Raw genomic sequence first — 18,953 nt, forward strand, 5'->3', positions numbered from 1 at the left:
GAAGTAGGAGGTTTCAGAGGAGAATCTAACCCTTAGCACCCACAATACATGGTGGGTGTGAGTGTGCTCAAGGAACCAAGGTGTTGTGGAGACCTGTTTCATGATGTGAAGGCTCTGAAAGAGCAAAGTTGCCCACACATGGTGCCTCGCTTACAGACACCTCCCCAGCCAAATGGGAGGGGTGGGTAGTGAGAAGTAAAGAATGAAATCAGGTCCCATGACGAGAGCGCATCCAAGCTTTGCTTTTACGAGGTGCCCATGGAGCTTTTGCAGCAATGAGGCAGCACTGCTGTTGGTTACGACATACAGACACAGGGCTTGGGAGCAGGGAGAAGCCAGGCGCCGCTTCTAGAACTGGCATGTAAGACCTGGGATTCTGGGCTGGAGCAGAATTTATTTTATGAGGGACTGGCTTTCTCAGAGAAGGGTCAGAATGAGCACTGACTTGGGGCTGACCTTTTAAAATGACTTTCCAAAGTGGGAAAGTGGGCAACACTTATTAACAGACACTCTTAAAATGGATGCGATTTCTTCTGCCTGGCTCGTGACAAATGCATTACAGAAACCACAGTCAAGCCCCTGGATAGAAAAACCCAGTCAGGTCAAACACTCTACTGGTTGCAGGGGTGCCATGTGTAGGTGCTCCAAAAACAGCAGGCACAGGACACTGGTGGGCAGGGAAGGGGGAGGCAGGGAGTATGATGGGGTCGGGGCAGGAAGCAATGAGGCCCAGAGGAGGAGGCTATTTGGGTTCCAGAACACAGTGAAGAGTAAAAACTGGTTCACACACAGACCATGAGGTTCGAGCTATCATTTGCCAGTGCTGGAGCATTTCCTTACATGCTTGACCATCGGGTAGAGAATCCTAAGGCAAATTTATAAATTACCCTTGAAAATGCTTCAAATGATCCATGAAGGAGAAAACTGGATTTTGCTTATATAAAATACATGGAATTGTATATGTAAAAATGTAAAATGCAATAGTAGCATGTGGCATATGAAAATTAACTGTGAAGAAGATACACAATTTTAATAATTTCTTGCTTTCTTTTTTATTCAGCTGATCTGTTGTTCTAGCCACATATGCTGCATATATAGTGTTTTGACGCCAATGTTTCTGCTAATTAAACATGTCTAATTTTCCCAACAATTCTGAGATATAAACAAGTCAGTTTTATGTATGAGAACTTGATGTTCAGGGAAGTTAAGTGATTTTTCCAAGGTCAAGTAAGCATCTGGGCTAACATCCAGACCCAAGTCTCTCTGACATGGTTCCATTTCTCTTTTCTAACTAAGATTTGTTTGTGACCTGGTGTCTGCATCTCTCCCTCTCTCCACCACATACTGGAGGGCAGAGGGTGTAGGACAATGGCAACAGACACACACGCTACTACAGAGAAATATTTCCAAGTGAAGAACCTGTATGGGCAACTAGAAAACTGACCCAAGGTTTATTGGACCATATGCATATTTTGTGCAAAAAGCTCATGGTTATCTATTGATTTAAATTCTGAATTTTAGTCCTTGGAAAACTCTTTGAGTCATGGGAGGCTTGCACAAGAAGGAGAACATGTTTTCTAGCACCAAGGACAGCAACTAGAATTCTGACCCTGTGTGTCATAGCAGAGGAGCCAGTCTCCTGGGTTCTCACAGCCCTGGCAGGCCCCCCTCTCTCTCAGTGTTCTGGCTGCATTGTGGGCAGCTGGGGGAAGGGAGCAGAGATAGCAAGGAGACCTCGGTTAGGGCGAGGCTTGGCTGGCTTCCCCGGCTTCCCCATTCCAAGAGTGGGTGGGCCTACATTCACTCTTTGACAGGCAGTTGTCTTCCCTGGAGCAGGCTTGGGAGACCTCCAGGTGAGAAAATCCATTATGCACTACCCCCATGGTGATCACAGTGCAGAGAGGGGCCAGAGCCTGGCACCTCTAATACTAGGACAGAAAAGACACGTCATGCATTTGACCTGTACCTTTACTTGCATGGCCTGTGTGGAAAGACAAAAGAAAAGAAACAAGGAGAAGAGTCAGTCAGTAAAAGCAGGGGTCCAAGGTATTAGGTACCACATGTTAGTCACAGTTTCTTAGCCTCAGTTTCTCAAGCAACACAACAGAAACTCAACAGTTATGGGAACCACTTGTGCATGGCATGAAGAGCAAGTAAGAGGTTAGGATGGGGGTTAATTGGGTCATCATGACTTAGGTCCAAATCAAGCATGAACCTGAGGGGCCAAGTCATCTCAGAGACCAGCCTTCCAGAGTGTGTGACTTTCAGACCTGGGTGGTCTTCAGATACGAACTCCTTAGATCTGAAGTCTTTCCCCTTCTACCACCACCTGTCACTTGGGTAGATAATCTCATGTAATCAGAGACCTTATATTCTTCCTTTCTTCTACGCATCACATTATCACCTCTAGCAGATCTATGGTTACAAAAAGAGGTGAGTGAAGGAGAGCAATGTTTGTGCTTCTGCTTAAAGGAGGAAAATATATATATATATATATTTTTACTCTAGGAATATTCTAAGAGGCTCAGGATCACCCCCACAAGCTGGAGGATGGAGCATCTCCCTTCTTGTGCCTGTGACTTTTAAATATACCTTAGGTCACAAGCTTCTACATGCTACAGGCTCTAATTTTATTCCTTTATCACATATCACTGGACTTAGTTAACCTAATGCATTTTCCCAATGCTGCATTCTATTACATATGAATATATAAAGTTGGCTGAAACTTTATTTTCTTAACAGAAATTTGTGAATTTCCATACCTTCAAAATAATTTTATTTCTACACATTGAATCCTCAGTAATTTATAGTCAAACAACTGATTTTATGTAGGGACTTTAGGAAAAAAAACCACATTTTTAGGGGATAAGGGAGTTTGAGGAGGACACACTCTCCACCCCACAGGGAGAGGTTTCTGAATAAAGGCCAACCCACATGCACAGATAGGGTGAAGAAAAGAGAAGTGAACACAATATGAGATGTCAGAGGAAAAGGTGAATTTCTAGAAGCTACTCTGAGATTGAGAAAGCAAGAGAGAGCAGCAGGAAGGGAAACAGTGAGAGAAGGGGAGCGGGGAAGAGGGAAGGGAAGTGGAGTTAAGGCGAGGTGAGGGAGCAGTATATTGTGAGATTCCGAGAGAAAGACTGAGTTGTAACAGTGTTAAGAGCAAAAAGAAATACAAATAAAAGGAAAAATGTTGTCAGGGTGGAGGGAATAAGACAGAGGAGAGTGAGCAGCAGGAGAGCAAGGAGAAAACTCACACATATTATTCTGACTACTCCTGAAAAACTCAAAGACAGCTTCTAAATGCTTCCCTGTCCTTTTCCAATGTACTGAAATCACTTGAGTGATTTTAGACAATGAGTGACTTTAGACAATGAGGGATTCTAGTTTCCTGCATCACAGCTCTTTATTGTTTATTGTCTTGGACAAGGAACTGGCATTTCTGGGCTAAACACATTCTAACTTACCATTCCCTTCCGTGGAAGCTGCTGCCATTTTTCCAGAAAACAAAACAAGTTTAAAAACAAAACAAAAAACACTCACTCAGCTTAGTTATGTTTTGCTTAACATATTTGCAGACTGGTTTTATATGAACAAAATATACAATGAGCTCTCAAAACAATCTGCTTTAGCTGCCAGAATAATAGCCTATCTTTGAATTGAATTCATCAAACATGAACAGTGAGGCACACCATATATCCCCCCCGCCCCCGCCACTTCCTTTCCATCTGCCATGGCATGTGCAGTGTGTGTGGGCATGCAGCATTCCAGTCCATGTATCTCTGCAAAGGATGCCAAGTGCACCAAGGCCCATTTCATTAATACAACACCAGATTCCAAGTGGCAGTGGAAATAAAAGCAAGCACAGGTGACAAGTGATCATTCAGACCAGGTAGTAGAGAACACGTGTAATTTCAGGGAGGCCAACAGAATGAGGGTTCAACTGATCATAAGGAAGACTACTCTCCTCCCTGGCTTCTCGATACCAGAAATGGCTATGAGTTGCTATTTATTGAAGTCTGTTATCTTGGTCCTGAAATTATGTATGGTGTTTATGAGATATTATCTTCATGAAATGCAGTCTGAAACTGTAAGGAATCAGGTAGTATGCTCAGCTTCATTCTACAGATTGGTAAATTGGAGACCAGAGAAGTTAAGTGAATGACGCAAGGCCATACATAGTCAACAAGGATAGGAATTAGCTTCCAGTCAGTCTCCAGTCCTATTTACTACTAAACTTTATGTCCCAACCTGGGCAATAGGAACAATGTGAATACTTGTTACCCTGCTGAGTTTGGCAAATGTTTAGCATCTAGGCAGTGCCTTCATATCTTTTACAATGTAACTTTGAACCTATCCCACATTGCTCAGGAAAAATTGGCATACAATGTCAATGGAAGCAAAATGAAAGTGTTCCTACTGACTAACCTCTCCAATAGGGAAGATGTACAGATTCTGAATAAGATCAACCTCTGACAAAACAAACATGCCATTTTCCTCATTCAGTAATGTGAATGGCCAAAATTTCAGGTTAGTTTGTTAGTAGATTAGTATTGAAATGTCATACCCTGTCACTTTATTTCTTTCCACGCAAAAACCCAATGATGTTAAGTCCACTCATCATCAGAGGCTTGAGATGTCTTTGCCATTTCTGCTCCTCTGGGATTTAAACTGTAAATCACAGCCATTTTCATAGCTTTGCTGCCATCCCTTGATAAGTACAATGGATGCCAACTGGGTCAGTCCTGAGCCAATAGAAGGCATGCAATCTACCTAGAATTCACTGACTTTCTCTAGGTGAATGAGGTCAAAGGAGGGTCTGTGGTAGTTGTAAGAACCTTCAGAGGGAACTTAAGATATCCAGGGAGCAGGAGTCCAAATAATCCTACCTTGCACAAATGAGTAGAAGATGTATCTTCCAAATGTTGAATGCAAAAAGAACTTTAGATAATCAAATAGAAATGATCTCAAGCACAAAGGGATCCACCACATGTAATGTTCCCCTGTAGTAAAGATTCATCTATAAAGTGAATATGTACTGCTGATCTCTACTTTGTATGTTCACATTTATCAAACTTCACTGAGGAATGTACACTAGATTCTAAACTCGAGTCAATATTTTAGATGCTGGAAGAAGTGTTAGTGTCAACATAACTAAAAGATGGAAGGGACAGAACATTCTGAGGGATTGCAGCTGACCAGAGCTAGCCTCCCTTGGTGATGTTTTGGGTGCAGACATTTCTATTCTGGGTGTTATACCGGTCTCTTGTCTGCTCCACATACACAGGTTTTCCATTCCCAATAGTTATGTGGAAAGATGCCCCAAAGGCTTTGCTACAAACCTATGGTGATCTTTCCAGAATTGATTTTCACTTCTGAGGGGTCCCCATGCACACTCCACCTTCACGTTCTTCAAAGGCAGCACTGCACCAGCAATGAACGAGAATTTCTCAGGTTTTCATGTCACTGGCACTTGACACAGTCAACCCTCATCATTGAGGCACACTTCTTGGGGCAACAGTCATAACAGTTGGCAGCAAGACATCACATTTATGTCAGCCTTGCTTTTGTATGTACACCTGAAGGAGTGTCTGAGGATTCTTTCCAATCAAAATAGTGAAGCCTCAATATGCAGAGCTGATGTGGGAGGAGATGGGAGGCTAGTCCCCTCTCCTGGATTCCTAGTACACTCCCTCATAGGTTACTCTTTCATCAGATTACTGTCCAGGAGCCCTATTTCAAGTATTTCCTACAGGGAGATGGACAAGTATTTGGATTTCTGAATGCAACTCACATGGAAAATAAACAGAAGGTATTAAGAGGTCAGCATAGCTGAAGTCAAATAGCTACTGACTATTTCAGATAAAAAGCAAGACAAGCTTACTGTAAGAAATGATAATGAAATCTTTAAAGCAAGGTAATTTCTTCATAATTAATCAAAAGGTGATGCTAGGTATGTGTATTTTTGTGGCTTCACTACACAGGAAGTAGTTCTACATTAAAATGACAGCAAGCAGTTTTTGTTTGGGAGACCTCTCAAATGCCTTAGGCAAGTCTTGAAACTTAAACTTTTTGACATACAAACAGCTGTTTATTCATAAAATGTGATAACCATGCTTATTTGACCAGCATTTCCTTCTGGCTCATTCTCAAAGAAACAACAGTAGAGACTGTTGGTTTCTATGGCTCGAGCTAACTGCAATACAGAGCTAATCCCTTCGCGTGTCCAAGATACATAGCTTAGGTCAAGGTTGAAGTTGTTGGAGTTGATTTCTAAGGACTTACTTTTGACATCTTGCTTTTGCTGTCCCCAGTTAAAAATGCCAAATTATTAATTTCATTCTGAATCACAAAATTTTGCTCTTCCCTCTTGAAGTTCTAAGTGGGAGGGAAATAAAAAAAGCAAACATTACCAGAACGTTTTCCAAGGTCTGTACCTTTCACAGCCAATTCTAAATCCAGGCCCGCCTATGTCCTTACATGAGATTTACACCACAGGATGAAGACCTCTGCCACCATGCGGAAGAGCTGGTCAGAGTCAGCATCGGGGCTTTTGAGCCAGCTAGACCTGAGTTGAAAAGTAAATGAACACGCATATGGAAATCAGTAATGATTAAAAGAGTCACACCCTAAAAACTATGTCAACATCAGATGCATACATTTTTTTCATATTAAACTGCACTTAAATGTATAACAATCTTCAGAGAAACAAAATATCAATTAACTTCGTATAGGCTTAAATACAGGCATATAATTGTTGCGGATATTTCTGAAGGACCTAGATTAAGCATTTTCCAATTTATCAAAGGATTCAAGGATTACCTTAGCAAACAAATGTCAGAAATCAACACTTCAAATTGTCAGAGGTAGCCTTTTTCTTCTTTAACATACAGGGCTAGCAATGCTAGGAAAGTTTTGGTCACTAAAACATCTAATCTCATCGTTGGCATTTGCCATTGTCAAGCTTCTAGAAATTTTGAGTACTTGTAAACAGTTCAGGCTTCATGCCTTTTCCTTTCAAAGCCAGCTTTATGAAGGAAATTTATAAAATAGGTTTTCCACTGTTATTTGAAGTTTATGGGCAGAGCCCAAACATCTCCTATGCCCTCTGAAATGGCCTGGAAATTTCCAATAAATAGACTTTGCTTATTTTTTTTAAGCAGGCTAGGTTAAGAAACTTAACAATTGCAGCAACAAGGCTAAAGAGAACTCAGTCTTTCTATAAAACTTTTCTTTCTCCTAAATTCTTATACATTTGAGGTATATTTTGGGAGGGTTGTGTAAGTTAGATTTCAAGTATCTGCACAGAATGATACAGTGGAAATTAAACTATTGTCTTAAAGAAACATTTCATTTTCCCAAATGTTCTGAAAAACCCAGTGTTCCTTGGTAGATGGAGGGTAATGGTTGTATAAAGTTAGTTCCCTGAGCTCTGGGACAATGGACTGAGTTCTCCTAAGTAGCCAGTGAGGCCAAGTTTCTTTCGGGCCCTTTCTTATCTCCTGAATTTCTTACTACCTTGAATTCCAGCTTCAGAGACAGTCTTCCTCCTTGTTTCTACCTCAACTAGCCTCATCTGTATATGGCAGACACTATAACTTGTCTACAAATACTTATTCTCCTCTGCTTCCTTAGGAACAAAACCCTTTTTCAGGATGGCACTGTGTCCTGCTAAAGATCACATGACCCAGGCCCTTGGAGGAACAGTCAGGTTCTTTCTGCTCAGTGAAACAGAAGTGGAAGTTGGTGGAGGGGCCTTCTGGAATAACTCTCTGAAAAGGGATCAGGTGGCTGAGGGTGCCCTTTTGCTTTGCCCATGTTGCTTCCTGTTTCCTTTCTGAGATGAAAATATGATGACTTGAACTCTAATTGGCCTATTACTCCATGAAGCAACTTTGAAGATGGAACTCAATGTGAAGGACGGGAAGACAAAGGAGGGCAAATCTCTACCAGGAGCATATCCTGGACTGGATAGCTTTGGACTTCTTTTATGTGTGAGGGTCAACTTAAAACTTGTTTGAGCCTTTGTAATCAGGGATCCATGAGGAGCTGCCAGATGTAATCCAAACTTGAGGCTTGAGATTGGTAATGCTTTTTCATTTCTTTCATATTGATTTTTCAGTGGTGCTTTTTTCAGGCACAAGTGTCAAGTTTTATCAGAACTGCAAGCTGTTCACGCTTTAGCATTTTGGTTTAAATGAGCTTTGCAAGTTGACGCCATGCTGAGGGAAGAGGTCACAGCCTATCCTCCAAAAAAATGTACAGTCACAGGGGGTGTGAGTAGCAGGAGACCCGAAAATAATATCTTAATAAACATTTCCTCTCAAGAGAAAGATGGGCATGTGGATTCCTTTCCCTTTGTATAGGAGTGTAGTTTCAGCTGAATCAATTTTGTTTTTGCTGCACTTCTTCTAAGAGGCACACCTTGATCTGCATTGATGTCCTTCCTCCTGGTTGGTGCACATGAGGAACAGCTCACTAAATGTTTTCCCCCAGACACAAAAATTCTCTGTACCTCTCTCTAGTCAGTTGAAGATGCTATCTGGGGAGAAGGGAAGAGTCTGTCCTGACCTCTCCTGCTTGTTTATTTCTAGGTGTTGAATGTTTCCCATGATCAGAAAGGAGTAGTCGTTCCTCTCGCAGGGAGATTTATTGAACCTACATGGACTTACATCGCCTGCGTGAGCAGATGGGGAACGGATCTGCCCTGTTCTGGTACCCTGCCTCTGGAGCTCCTGCTCATTTTTGGTCAGCTTCAGGCTGAACGCTGATGACCTAAGGCTTATCCTCAGAAGAGTGTTCCAGATGGCAAAGAAACTTGAAACACTGCCACAACAGGGCTGAAGAAAGTACACAGGTTAAATCTGACAAGGTCGAACAGATAAGGACAAGATGGCACTTTTCAATATTTAAACAGCTGCCACAAGAAAGACTGGATCTTTTGTGTAGCTCTAAATGGCAACATCAGAGTCAATGGGTAGGAGTTACAGATTTGAGCTCAAAATGGCTCAAACTGAAACTAGAATGGGAGTACACTCAAGGAAAGGCTGTGCCTGTTGTCTCTAATTGTGGTGGATAATCAGAGGGGGGAAAAGCAATGCTAGGAAAAAGGAAGGGGATATTTATCCATCCAATTAGAGGTAAGATGAGGTGACCACTAATATACCTGCCAACTCCACAATGCCATAATTGGAAGCCAGCTAGTTCATTTGGTTGATGAAAAGACCTAAAGCAGGTAGAGGCACACACGCAGGGAAGAAGTATTTCTAAAGAAGGCTCAGATGACCATCATGCTCCCTGGTGAACAGGGAAGAACAGGCTGAAAAGTGGGGATGAATGAATTAATGATGATTTCAAAGACTCTTTGACATTGCCATTTTTAGCAACTGTCAAGCACTGTGTAAATGGAACACACTCTGTCTTGAGTCTTGACCAGCAGAAGTGACAATGCAATTAAGGAGCGATTTCAGGAGCAACCTGACTCTACTTTCATTTTTGTTTTCACCTCAAACTCTTACAAATTCCTTCTCTAAACAGTTAACAAAGTTATGTTATCAGAATGACTAAAGCTATGGCTCTTAAAGTGGGGCTTCTTTGAAAGTCAGTAGTTTTCCATAGGTAAGTTCGGTATTATAAACACACACACCCACTATAAATACACACCCGTGCGTGGTGTGTGTAAGGTCTTTATTTTGAAATGCTAAACATTAGTAATCTTAAGTAAATGATTTGAACTAGGAAGCACAATTCACCCTACAAAATAAATGCTAAAATGGGCAAAACCAGACCTATTTCTGCCTGTCATAGAACAGCATACTACTGAAAAAGTTAGCAATATTCTCCCATCCCTTCAATATCTACAATGGAATATTTAAAGATAAATTTTTCCAAATTTGTATTTAAGGCCTTTCAACTTAAAGGGGATGTGTTATAATGAAGTATTTCTTTGATGTGACATCCCCTTACCCCATGGACCAATAATTCTTTGTTCTCTATTTGTGGGTATAAGCTATGTCCTCACTTCCCTCATTGTCCAGCTTAAATTCTGTGCCCCATTTTTATGATTATCTTTTTACACATAGCTTAACTCTCTAACTCACTTTTCTTTGTCATACTCATTTTGCAAAACTCCTCTCCTAGTTAAATCCAACTCACTTCCTATCCTAGGCCAATTCTTGGCAGTTGAACTAGTTGGAGAAAAAGACAACCTGCTGATGGGTCTGACCTTAAATTCATGACCAAAGATTCAAGTGGAGCCTTCAATGCTGCCTAGCAACCAAATTGCATTTCCCTGCTCCATCTGCTCTGCTACTCTACCTCATAAGTTCTCATTACTCCTCAAATCTCCAGGCACCCTCTTCCCTTCCTGAGTCTCAGCTGATGATCTGCTTCCTACTTCACTGAGAAAATGGAAGCACTCAGAAAAGGACACCTACAGACCCCCATCCATATATACTGATGGATGTAGTTACATGTAGATGTGTGTGTTTATATACACACATACACATCTCTATATACGTATGTCTATCAGTCTCAGCCCCTAAACTCCCTGCCCTTCTTCCTGTTGTTAATGAACTATTTAAGGTTGACCCTTAACCTCAAGGTAGCTCAAGGACATTGCTTTAAAAATTCTCACTGTTACATGATCAGTTTTCCCCTCTCTATTGACTCATTCCCATTAACAAAGAGAAGAGCTGAGAAGTCTTCCATGATAAAAACTCTTCTCTCAGCTTACTTCTGCCTCCAGCTAGCATTCCAAATCTCTGTTCCCCTTTATGTAAAACTCCTTGCATAAGTTGTCCATTTTGCTTTCTCCAAGTCCTTTTCTCCCATTCTCTTCCAACCTACTTCAAAGAAACTTTCATTTCTATTGCCCTACTGAAACTGATCTTGTCAAGGTCACTGATGCCCTTCATTCATCATCCTTTTCTCCTGAAAAGGTGAAGCTGGCACCCAGGACACAATATTCAGTTGGAATCCTCTTGTCTTGTTATTCCCTCTAGGTCTGTCTCATATGCTGGTTCTTCCTCTTTTACCCAATCTCTATATATTGGAAAGCACAAGGCCTCAGTCTTTGGAACTACTCTCACTCTCTTGATCTTTTATCTATCTCATCCATTCTTATGGTTCTTAAAGGCCATGTCATCATTTTGTAGATGACCCTCAAATTCTCATGTCTACCCAATCTTTCTCCTTAAATCTGAACTCATATTCAAACTCAACTTTTACACTCAACTTTTTCCTTTTTGCATTGATATGCAACTCATATTTAGTATGTTCAAAAGTGACCATCTAATCATCTCCTAAAAAACTTTGGTACTCATAACCTTACACAATTCAACTGTTGAAAAATTCACCCTTCCACCTGCCCAGAATCATCTTTGATTCTCCCCCTTTTTTCTTGTTTTCAATCTGGAAGTTCGAAGGGCTCTACCTTCAAAATAGACACTGATATATGACATTTTCTGTCAGCCTTCATTGTCCCAGCCACCATCATCTTGTTTATTTTTTTAATTGAGGTAATATTGTTTTAAATTAAGGTAATATTGTTGCTTTACAGTACTATATATGATTTAGAAGTATAAGTTCACACCTCTTCAGATTATATTATCATACCACACCCAACACCAAAGTACCCATAATTATCTACCGTAGTCCATTGGAACACTTTCCTCACTACAGATTTCTAGGGTTTGATTTCATTTGTCCCAATATTCCAAGTATGAGTGAAATAATCTGGTATTTGTTTTATTCTTTCTGACTTATTTTAGTTAGCGTAATCCCCTCCAGTTCCACCCATCTTGTTGCAAATGGCAAGATTTCATCTGTTTTAGAGCTGAGTAGTATTGCATTGTGTATATATATACATTGTGTATATATACACACACATCTTCTTAATCCATTCATCCATCATTAGGTACTTAGGTTGTTTGCATAACTTATTGATTGTAAATACTACTCTAATGAATATAAGATCGTATATATCCCTTCGAATTAGTGCTTTACGAAGCATTTCACAAGTTCAACATCTATTCATAAAAAAGCCATCAAAAAATGGGATTAGAAGGACATACCTCAATATAATATATGACAAACCCACAGCTAACATCATAACCAATATTGAAAAACTAAGATCAGGTATAAGACAAGGAGGTTCACTTTCAACACTACCATTCAACATAATATTGGACCTCCTATCTAGAACAATTAGCCAAAATATATATAAGTAATCCAAGTTGGGTAAGGAGTAAAACTATCACCATTTATAGATAACCTGATACACAGAAAACTCTAAAGACTACACTAAAAAATTTAGAAACAATAAATTGGTACAGTGGCATGCTACAAAATCAATATACAAAAATCAGTTGAGTTCCTATATGCAGACAACAAATTAGAAGAGAAATAAATCAAGAAAAAGAATCCCATTTATTACCACATCAAAAAGAATTAAATACCTAGGAACACACTTGACAAAGAAGGTGAAACACTTATACAATAAAAACGATATGACATTGTTAAAGAAATAAGACACAAAGAAATAAAAAGATATTCCATGTTCATAGATTAGAAGAATTAACATTGTTAAAATGTCCATCTTACCCAATATACAGATTCAATGCAGCCCTTATCAAAGTTTCAATGGCATTCTTCAAAGAAATAGAACAAATATAACTGAAATTATATGGAGCCACAAAAGGCTCCAATATCCAAGGAAGTCCAAAGTCCATAGCAGTCTTGACAAAAAAGAGGAGTCATATCACACCCCCATACTTTAAATTATACTACAAAGCTATAGTAATTAAAAATATGGTATTGAAATAAAAATAGATATACATAGAATAGATATACATAGAATTAAGAGCCCAGAAATAAGCCCATACTTACATGGACAGTTCATCTATGACAAAGGAACCAAGAGCATACACTGGAGAAAGGAAAGTTTCTTCAACAAATGGTACTGGGAAAATAGGACAGCCACACATAAAAGAGTGAAACCAGACCATTGTCTCATACCACACACAGCAATTAACTCAAAATGGATTAAAGACTTGGATGTAAGACCTGAAACCATAAAATACACAGAAGAAAATACAGGCAAGATACTCCAAAACACTGGTTTTGGGGATGTCTTCCCAACTGCAAGGGAAACAAAAACAAAAGCAAACAAATGGGCCTATATCAAACTGAAAACTCTGCAAAGAAATGATTTTTAAAATGAAGATTCAGGGCATCCCTGGTGGTCTAGAGGTTAAGTCTCAGTGCTATCACCACTATAGCCTGAGTTCGATCCCCAGCCAGGAAGCTACCCACATGGTGCAGCAGACCCCTCCTGTCTCACCCACTGCTCCCCTTAGCAGTGTATTTCAATACATTCGCCTGTTCTTCTCCCTACTCTGCCTCTGGTGAATCCTCTCACTCCCTACACCTCTGGCCTACACCCCAGTTCTATGCAAAAATAAATAAAATTAAAAAAAAAAAGAAGCACCCTACCAAATGGGAGAAAATATATGCACATCATACAGCAAAGAAGGGGTTAATACTTAAGATCTACAAAGAAATCATACAACTCAACCAAAAGAATACAAGCAACTTGATCAAAAATGGAAAGATCTGAATAGAAACTTTTCTAAAGAAGACATACAGATGGCCAACAGGCACAAGAAAAAAGGCTCATCATTACTTATAATCAGGGAAATATAAATCCAAACCACAATGAGATATCATATCACATCTGTGAGAATGGTCCATCAAAAAGATCAGAAACAGGTATTGGCAAGGATGTGGAGATAAAGGAACATATGCTGTGTATATACTGTGTAACCCGCTCCAATGGAAAGCAGAGTGGAGTTTTCTCAAAATAGTAAAAATAGATCTACCATATGATTCATCAGTTCCACTTTTGGGTTGAAGAATGCAGAAGTATTTTGTGTTAAGATACACATAACATGAACTTTTCCATTGTGAATTTTAGTATTTTCATAGTTGGGCAATCACCCTCACTGTCGAGTGACAGAATATTTTTTGAACCACAAAAGGAAACAGCAATCCCACTAAGCAGTCACAACCCATTCCCCACTTCCCCCATGCGCTGCCCGACACTCATTAGCTCTCGATGAGCTTGTTGAGAGCCCACAACTGGTCTTCTGGTTCCTGTATTTGCACCCATGCCTTGCCAGAGTTCAAAGAGTGCATGTGAGAACATCACAGGCTGGCTTAACACTCCACCCGCTTGTCCTCTCATTCCGAGAAAAGACTGAAGTCTTTACGGTGGCCTCCAAGGCCCTGTACTCTGGCCCCATGTTGCCTCTCCAGCACCTACTGTTCTTCACACCCTTACTCTTCCCCAGCAACACTGGCCTCCTTGGGATCTCTTGAACATCCTCTCACCTCCTTCAGATCTTTGCTCAAATGTTGCTTTCTCAATAATTTGCTGTTTAGACCTGCGACTCCACCCCACCCTGGCACGCCCAATTCCCTTTACCCTGCTCTGTATGACTTGGATATTTTGTCTATTGTCTGTGACCCCCACCAGACATCTTTGTTTTTGCTCATTCCCAGCCTGATACTTAGTCAAGTAGTGTCTGTTGAATGACTGTGTGACAGAACAGCAGAGGGTCAGAGTGGGCCACCGCTGTCCTCATTTAGCCAACTTCCTGTGGCCTCTGGTACCTGGGCGGATGGAAGGGGTGGCCATATCTAATCACAAGATACACTGGTCAAGGAAAGTACTTTCTAGATAGCCAGGTATTCGTAGGGGAAGGGCGTGCTGGTAGCTGGTAGGTAACATAACCCAACACCACCTTATTGTGCTGTCAGCAGGCTTCCCAAACCTCATTTCCCTCATACCTGTTGTTGTCCACGTAGCGGATTAGCATGGGGTAGAAGGCGTAGAGGTCTCTGCAGAGGACTGCAAACTCATCCAGGATGAGGAGCTCTGCCTCCTGAGTGTCCCCTTTGCCATCAGCTTTTAGCTGCTCCTCTTCCTGCACAGTCTTGACAGCCTTTTTTTTCAGCTTCTCCAGAGTCGGGATGAAGTGGCTCCTCAGCAGGTCAGGCCTGGCTTTGCTGATGATTGGCTGGGCATATACTGTTTGCAAACAGAGACCTCACTTTCATTTCACATATTATTGATAATTGGTAAATGGAATGAAGCGATACTGAAAGGTGAGGCTGTGGAAACCCATCAACTCAGGAGGGCACCTGCCCTTGCTACCTTCATTTATCTTCACTTGGCACTTACCTCTTGTGAAGCCACAGTTGGATGGGATGGGGGTAGAGGGTTATGGAAGGAGATCACTATTCCTGCAGGCCGTGGGGATCCCTGCCACCTCTGAACTCCGCATGTACGCATGGCATGTACCACACCTCTCAGCATTCCATAACTGACTATCTTGTGTCATTTAATTGTACATTTATGTTGGCTTTGGCTCACTAGCTAGATGGAAGGAAGTCTTCCTGCTCATAATAACCAGCACTGTGCTGAACCTGGGGTAAGCACTTAATTTAGGCTTTCTGGTTATAGAAAAATCTGAAAAACACATGAACCCAACTGAGCCCCTAGCACTTGTGAACGGCAACCTACTTCCTGGAGGCGTCTCTGTGCCCCGAGGCAGGCAAGCAGTCTGTGACCATTCTAGCGAACTGCACGAGAGGGGGGCAATCACTGGGAGCCAACAAGTACAAACAAGCAATCAGTGGGACTTCATAAAGATAAATCCGACGTGTCTTACTCTATTTCTTAAATGAAATATTCTACTGGTCTAATTCATAATAAAGAACATCAGAGTATTTATAAAAAATGTGAAAAAAATAGGTTCACTGTATTTCAAGGTTTTTTAGCTTAGGGCATTTCACTTGGAAATAATTTACATTCCAGAAATTTTTTAAATCTCAGTTTTCCTTAGTTTTTACTACACTAAAAGGACTGTTTTAGAAAGAAAAAGTGACAGCAGCCCTCTGCTGGGATGTGCTATCAAGAAGTACACTACCGGGCCTCCCCTGGCAGTGCAGCAGTTGAGCGCTGGGCTGCGAAGCTGCCCGCAGCCTCTGCAGTGCCGGTTTGATCCCTGGCTACCAGCGAGGGTCCCACATGGCTCGCAGACCTCTCCTGCTGCACCTGCTGCTCCCCTCAGCAGCGTATTTTGTCAGTCTGCCTGTTCTGTTCCCCGTTCTGGCTCTGGTGAATTCTCTCACCCTCCTGTTCTGACTGTACCCAGTGCTTGTATAAATAAATAAATAAATAAATAAATAAATCTTAAAAAAAAAAAAAGAAGTACACTACCAGCACTAGGAAGGCTTGCATTTCATGCTCCATCCTTTACTGAAGTGGATGCCTGCTTTGAAGCAATAATAGGAATAGGTGTTCCAGACATGGGTGACTTGGGATTACTACTTAAAATAGATTGTTTAGCCACCAGGAATTAAGGGGCCTGGATGAATGGGATCTGGCTTCATTTGTGGAATAACAGGCCAGGTTCAATTCCCATCAGTGTCCCTCATGCTGTGATATCGTTCCTCTCTGGACTCTAGAGGGTTAAAGGAGCTCGGCCACTGATTCTTCTCCTTTCCTAAATTGACATTTATAAATCAGAGCACACAAGCAAATCGCCTTTGTGTCAGACCTAGAATATTAGGGCTAATAGGTAAGAAAGTAACACCAACTTTACTCTCTCATGTTCGCAGAGGCTAATATATCTAGCAGCAATCAACATCCAAAATATTTATGGTTCTGATTCCTAGCTCGCTTTCTGAGACAGGAAGGGGATGGAAACTTTTCCCCCTTAATCTTCCAGGGGAATATGTATCTATCTGCAATACCTAGATTGGATCACTACTTTCCTTTGACCTCATCACTGAGTTTCAAGATCCCAGGGGGTATATGGATGAGGCTGTTATGGTAGAGTTGTCTACCTTCTAGGTCCACTGAAGGCAATGACTTTGCCTTAATTTCCATCTCCACCGACTCTGACACACAGGGCATTAAATATTCAGTTTTCTGGCCATAAAGTATGCTGACTCATTCTGTAATCTTTCCTTTTTTGAGGTAGCTTAAGGAGCAGACTATCAGCTAACAACACTGATTAGGAGACTTCTATAAGGAGGACCCTAGAGGAATTAAAAAAAATGCAAAAGCAAAAGCAACACTGCTGTGAACGTAAATTAATGTGTGTCTTACAAAGAAGCGAGTGAATACAAATGCAGAGTATTTGTCCTTAATGTGGCATTAGGGATCTTACAGGATGGCTCAGATAGAGGTAGTTTTATACATGTAGAAAACACACAGGATCACTTACCAAGAAAATATAGACTGTTAGAACTCTAAGAGCATACTGGGTTTTTAAGTAGCCATAGCAAATACAGCGATGAGCATGAGTCAGGTAGTGTTTAGCAGGAAGGAACTTCCCAGAGTTTTGAGGGCCCTGGATTAGTTGGGGAGAGGGGCAGACACATTTGGTCTGGGAAGATCTACAGGGAACTAAATTGATTCTTTTGATTGCTAAGTACCTGGGGAAGGGGGTGTAGAAAAGGGAATATGTAAAGCTAGACCTGGAGATGAAAAGAGAATTCTGGTTTCTTGGTCCCAGGTGGGAAGGGAATTGGGGAGAAAACGTACCTGCAATGCGCTTCATCCAGGAGGCCTCATCGATGCCCAGGTTGTTGTTGATGATTTTCAGAATGTTCCCCAGGATGACACTGAGGTGTTCAGAAGTGATCTTGGTGCACCAGGGTCCTGTGCTTGGGGGCAGGTGCTCAGGGCCCCGCTCCCACCAGTAGGACAGGTAGTTGCAGAGCATGGGCAAGATCACCTCAATGACATGGGGCATCTCTGTGTAGCGGGCCCCTGACTCAGCCAGTGCGTTGATTTCCTTCATCAGTCCTTCCAGCTGTGGGATGTCAGGACACATCTCCTCCACTGTGTCTGGCATTCCCAGAACTGACCAAGAGGGAAAGAAAGAACAAAGGGAGAGTAATTCAGAATCATAAAAGAGCAACCTTCTTCTGCTTCTGTGTAACCATCTTTGAATATAAGTTTCTATCCCAGAAACTCAGATGAGTAAGCAGTGGATGTGGGAGAGCTTTCGTCTCCCTGTTGTCTCTGTAAAAACTGCAGCTTCCAGAGGTTGCATTATCTGCCTAATGTCATATTCAGGTTAGAATCCTTATGTATAAGGGTAAAAGAGCATTGTAGAGGCACAGATGAGGCACATTTCTTAAGACTTTGTTGTGATAAAGTCAGCCTTCCCCCAACCTCCTAGCCTCAGTGCATCCGCTGTAGAGAAGGCAATGCTAGAAAAATAATAACAAGCCAGTGTTTGATTGCTAATGCGTGGTTTAATCACATGGTTCATGTGTACTATTCAGAAAAGGAAGCAGGAGAGTCAGGCAGGATGGTGGCAGAGTAAAGTTGTTGGGCTAAGACCCAAACTCAGTGGAGTTGTGAAGAATGACAGAGGGGGAACTCAGGGTAACAGTCCTGGAAATGCTGAAAGAAATTAAAAAAAAAAGGAGGATATGAAACAACAATAAAGATAATGAAAATCTGAGGCAGTACATTCAGAAATAAGAGTTAAGAAATACTCTAGATGATTTAAAAATATAATTGAGGACTTAACAGCAGACAACAGGAGCAATGGAGATAATTCATGAACTTGAAAACACAATACTGGAGAAAACAGGAATAGAACAAGATAGAGAAAAAATAATTTAAAAAGTTGTAAAGGTAAGTGTACTTTAGAGCAACTTAAATAATATCCATACCATGGGGATCCTAGAAAGAGAAGAGAAAGGCATAGAAAACCTATTTAAAGAAATAATTAGTGAAAGCCTTGTACTCCAAGAGGCCTAGAGTGTTCCAAACAAAATAACCCAGATTGACATACATCAAGATACATAGTAAAGTTGTTGAGAACCAAAGATTAGAAAAGAATATTAAAAATATCCAAAGG

The 18,953-nt window shown here is 41.1% G+C and overlaps 1 protein-coding gene across 2 annotated transcripts in view; it reads right to left on the reverse strand.

The window, feature by feature from the left end:
* The window catches only part of RYR3 (ryanodine receptor 3), a gene marked incomplete at both ends in the record, with an annotated part of 506,236 nt that overhangs the window by 52,371 nt on the left and 434,912 nt on the right, over positions 1-18,953 (reverse strand). The window contains 5 exons of one of the 2 annotated variants that reach the window (XM_084241348.1): positions 1,967-1,981; positions 6,289-6,381; positions 6,484-6,571; positions 14,854-15,094; positions 17,621-17,941. In XM_084241348.1, coding sequence (XP_084097474.1) covers positions 1,967-1,981; positions 6,289-6,381; positions 6,484-6,571; positions 14,854-15,094; positions 17,621-17,941 — 758 coding nt within the window. The remainder of the gene's footprint in view (positions 1-1,966; positions 1,982-6,288; positions 6,382-6,483; positions 6,572-14,853; positions 15,095-17,620; positions 17,942-18,953) is intronic. The other variant, XM_084241349.1, reaches the window with a different exon arrangement.

The sequence above is a fragment of the Talpa europaea genome, assembly GCF_964194135.1.
Source record: "Talpa europaea genome assembly, chromosome: 8".
Lineage (NCBI taxonomy): Eukaryota > Metazoa > Chordata > Mammalia > Eulipotyphla > Talpidae > Talpa > Talpa europaea.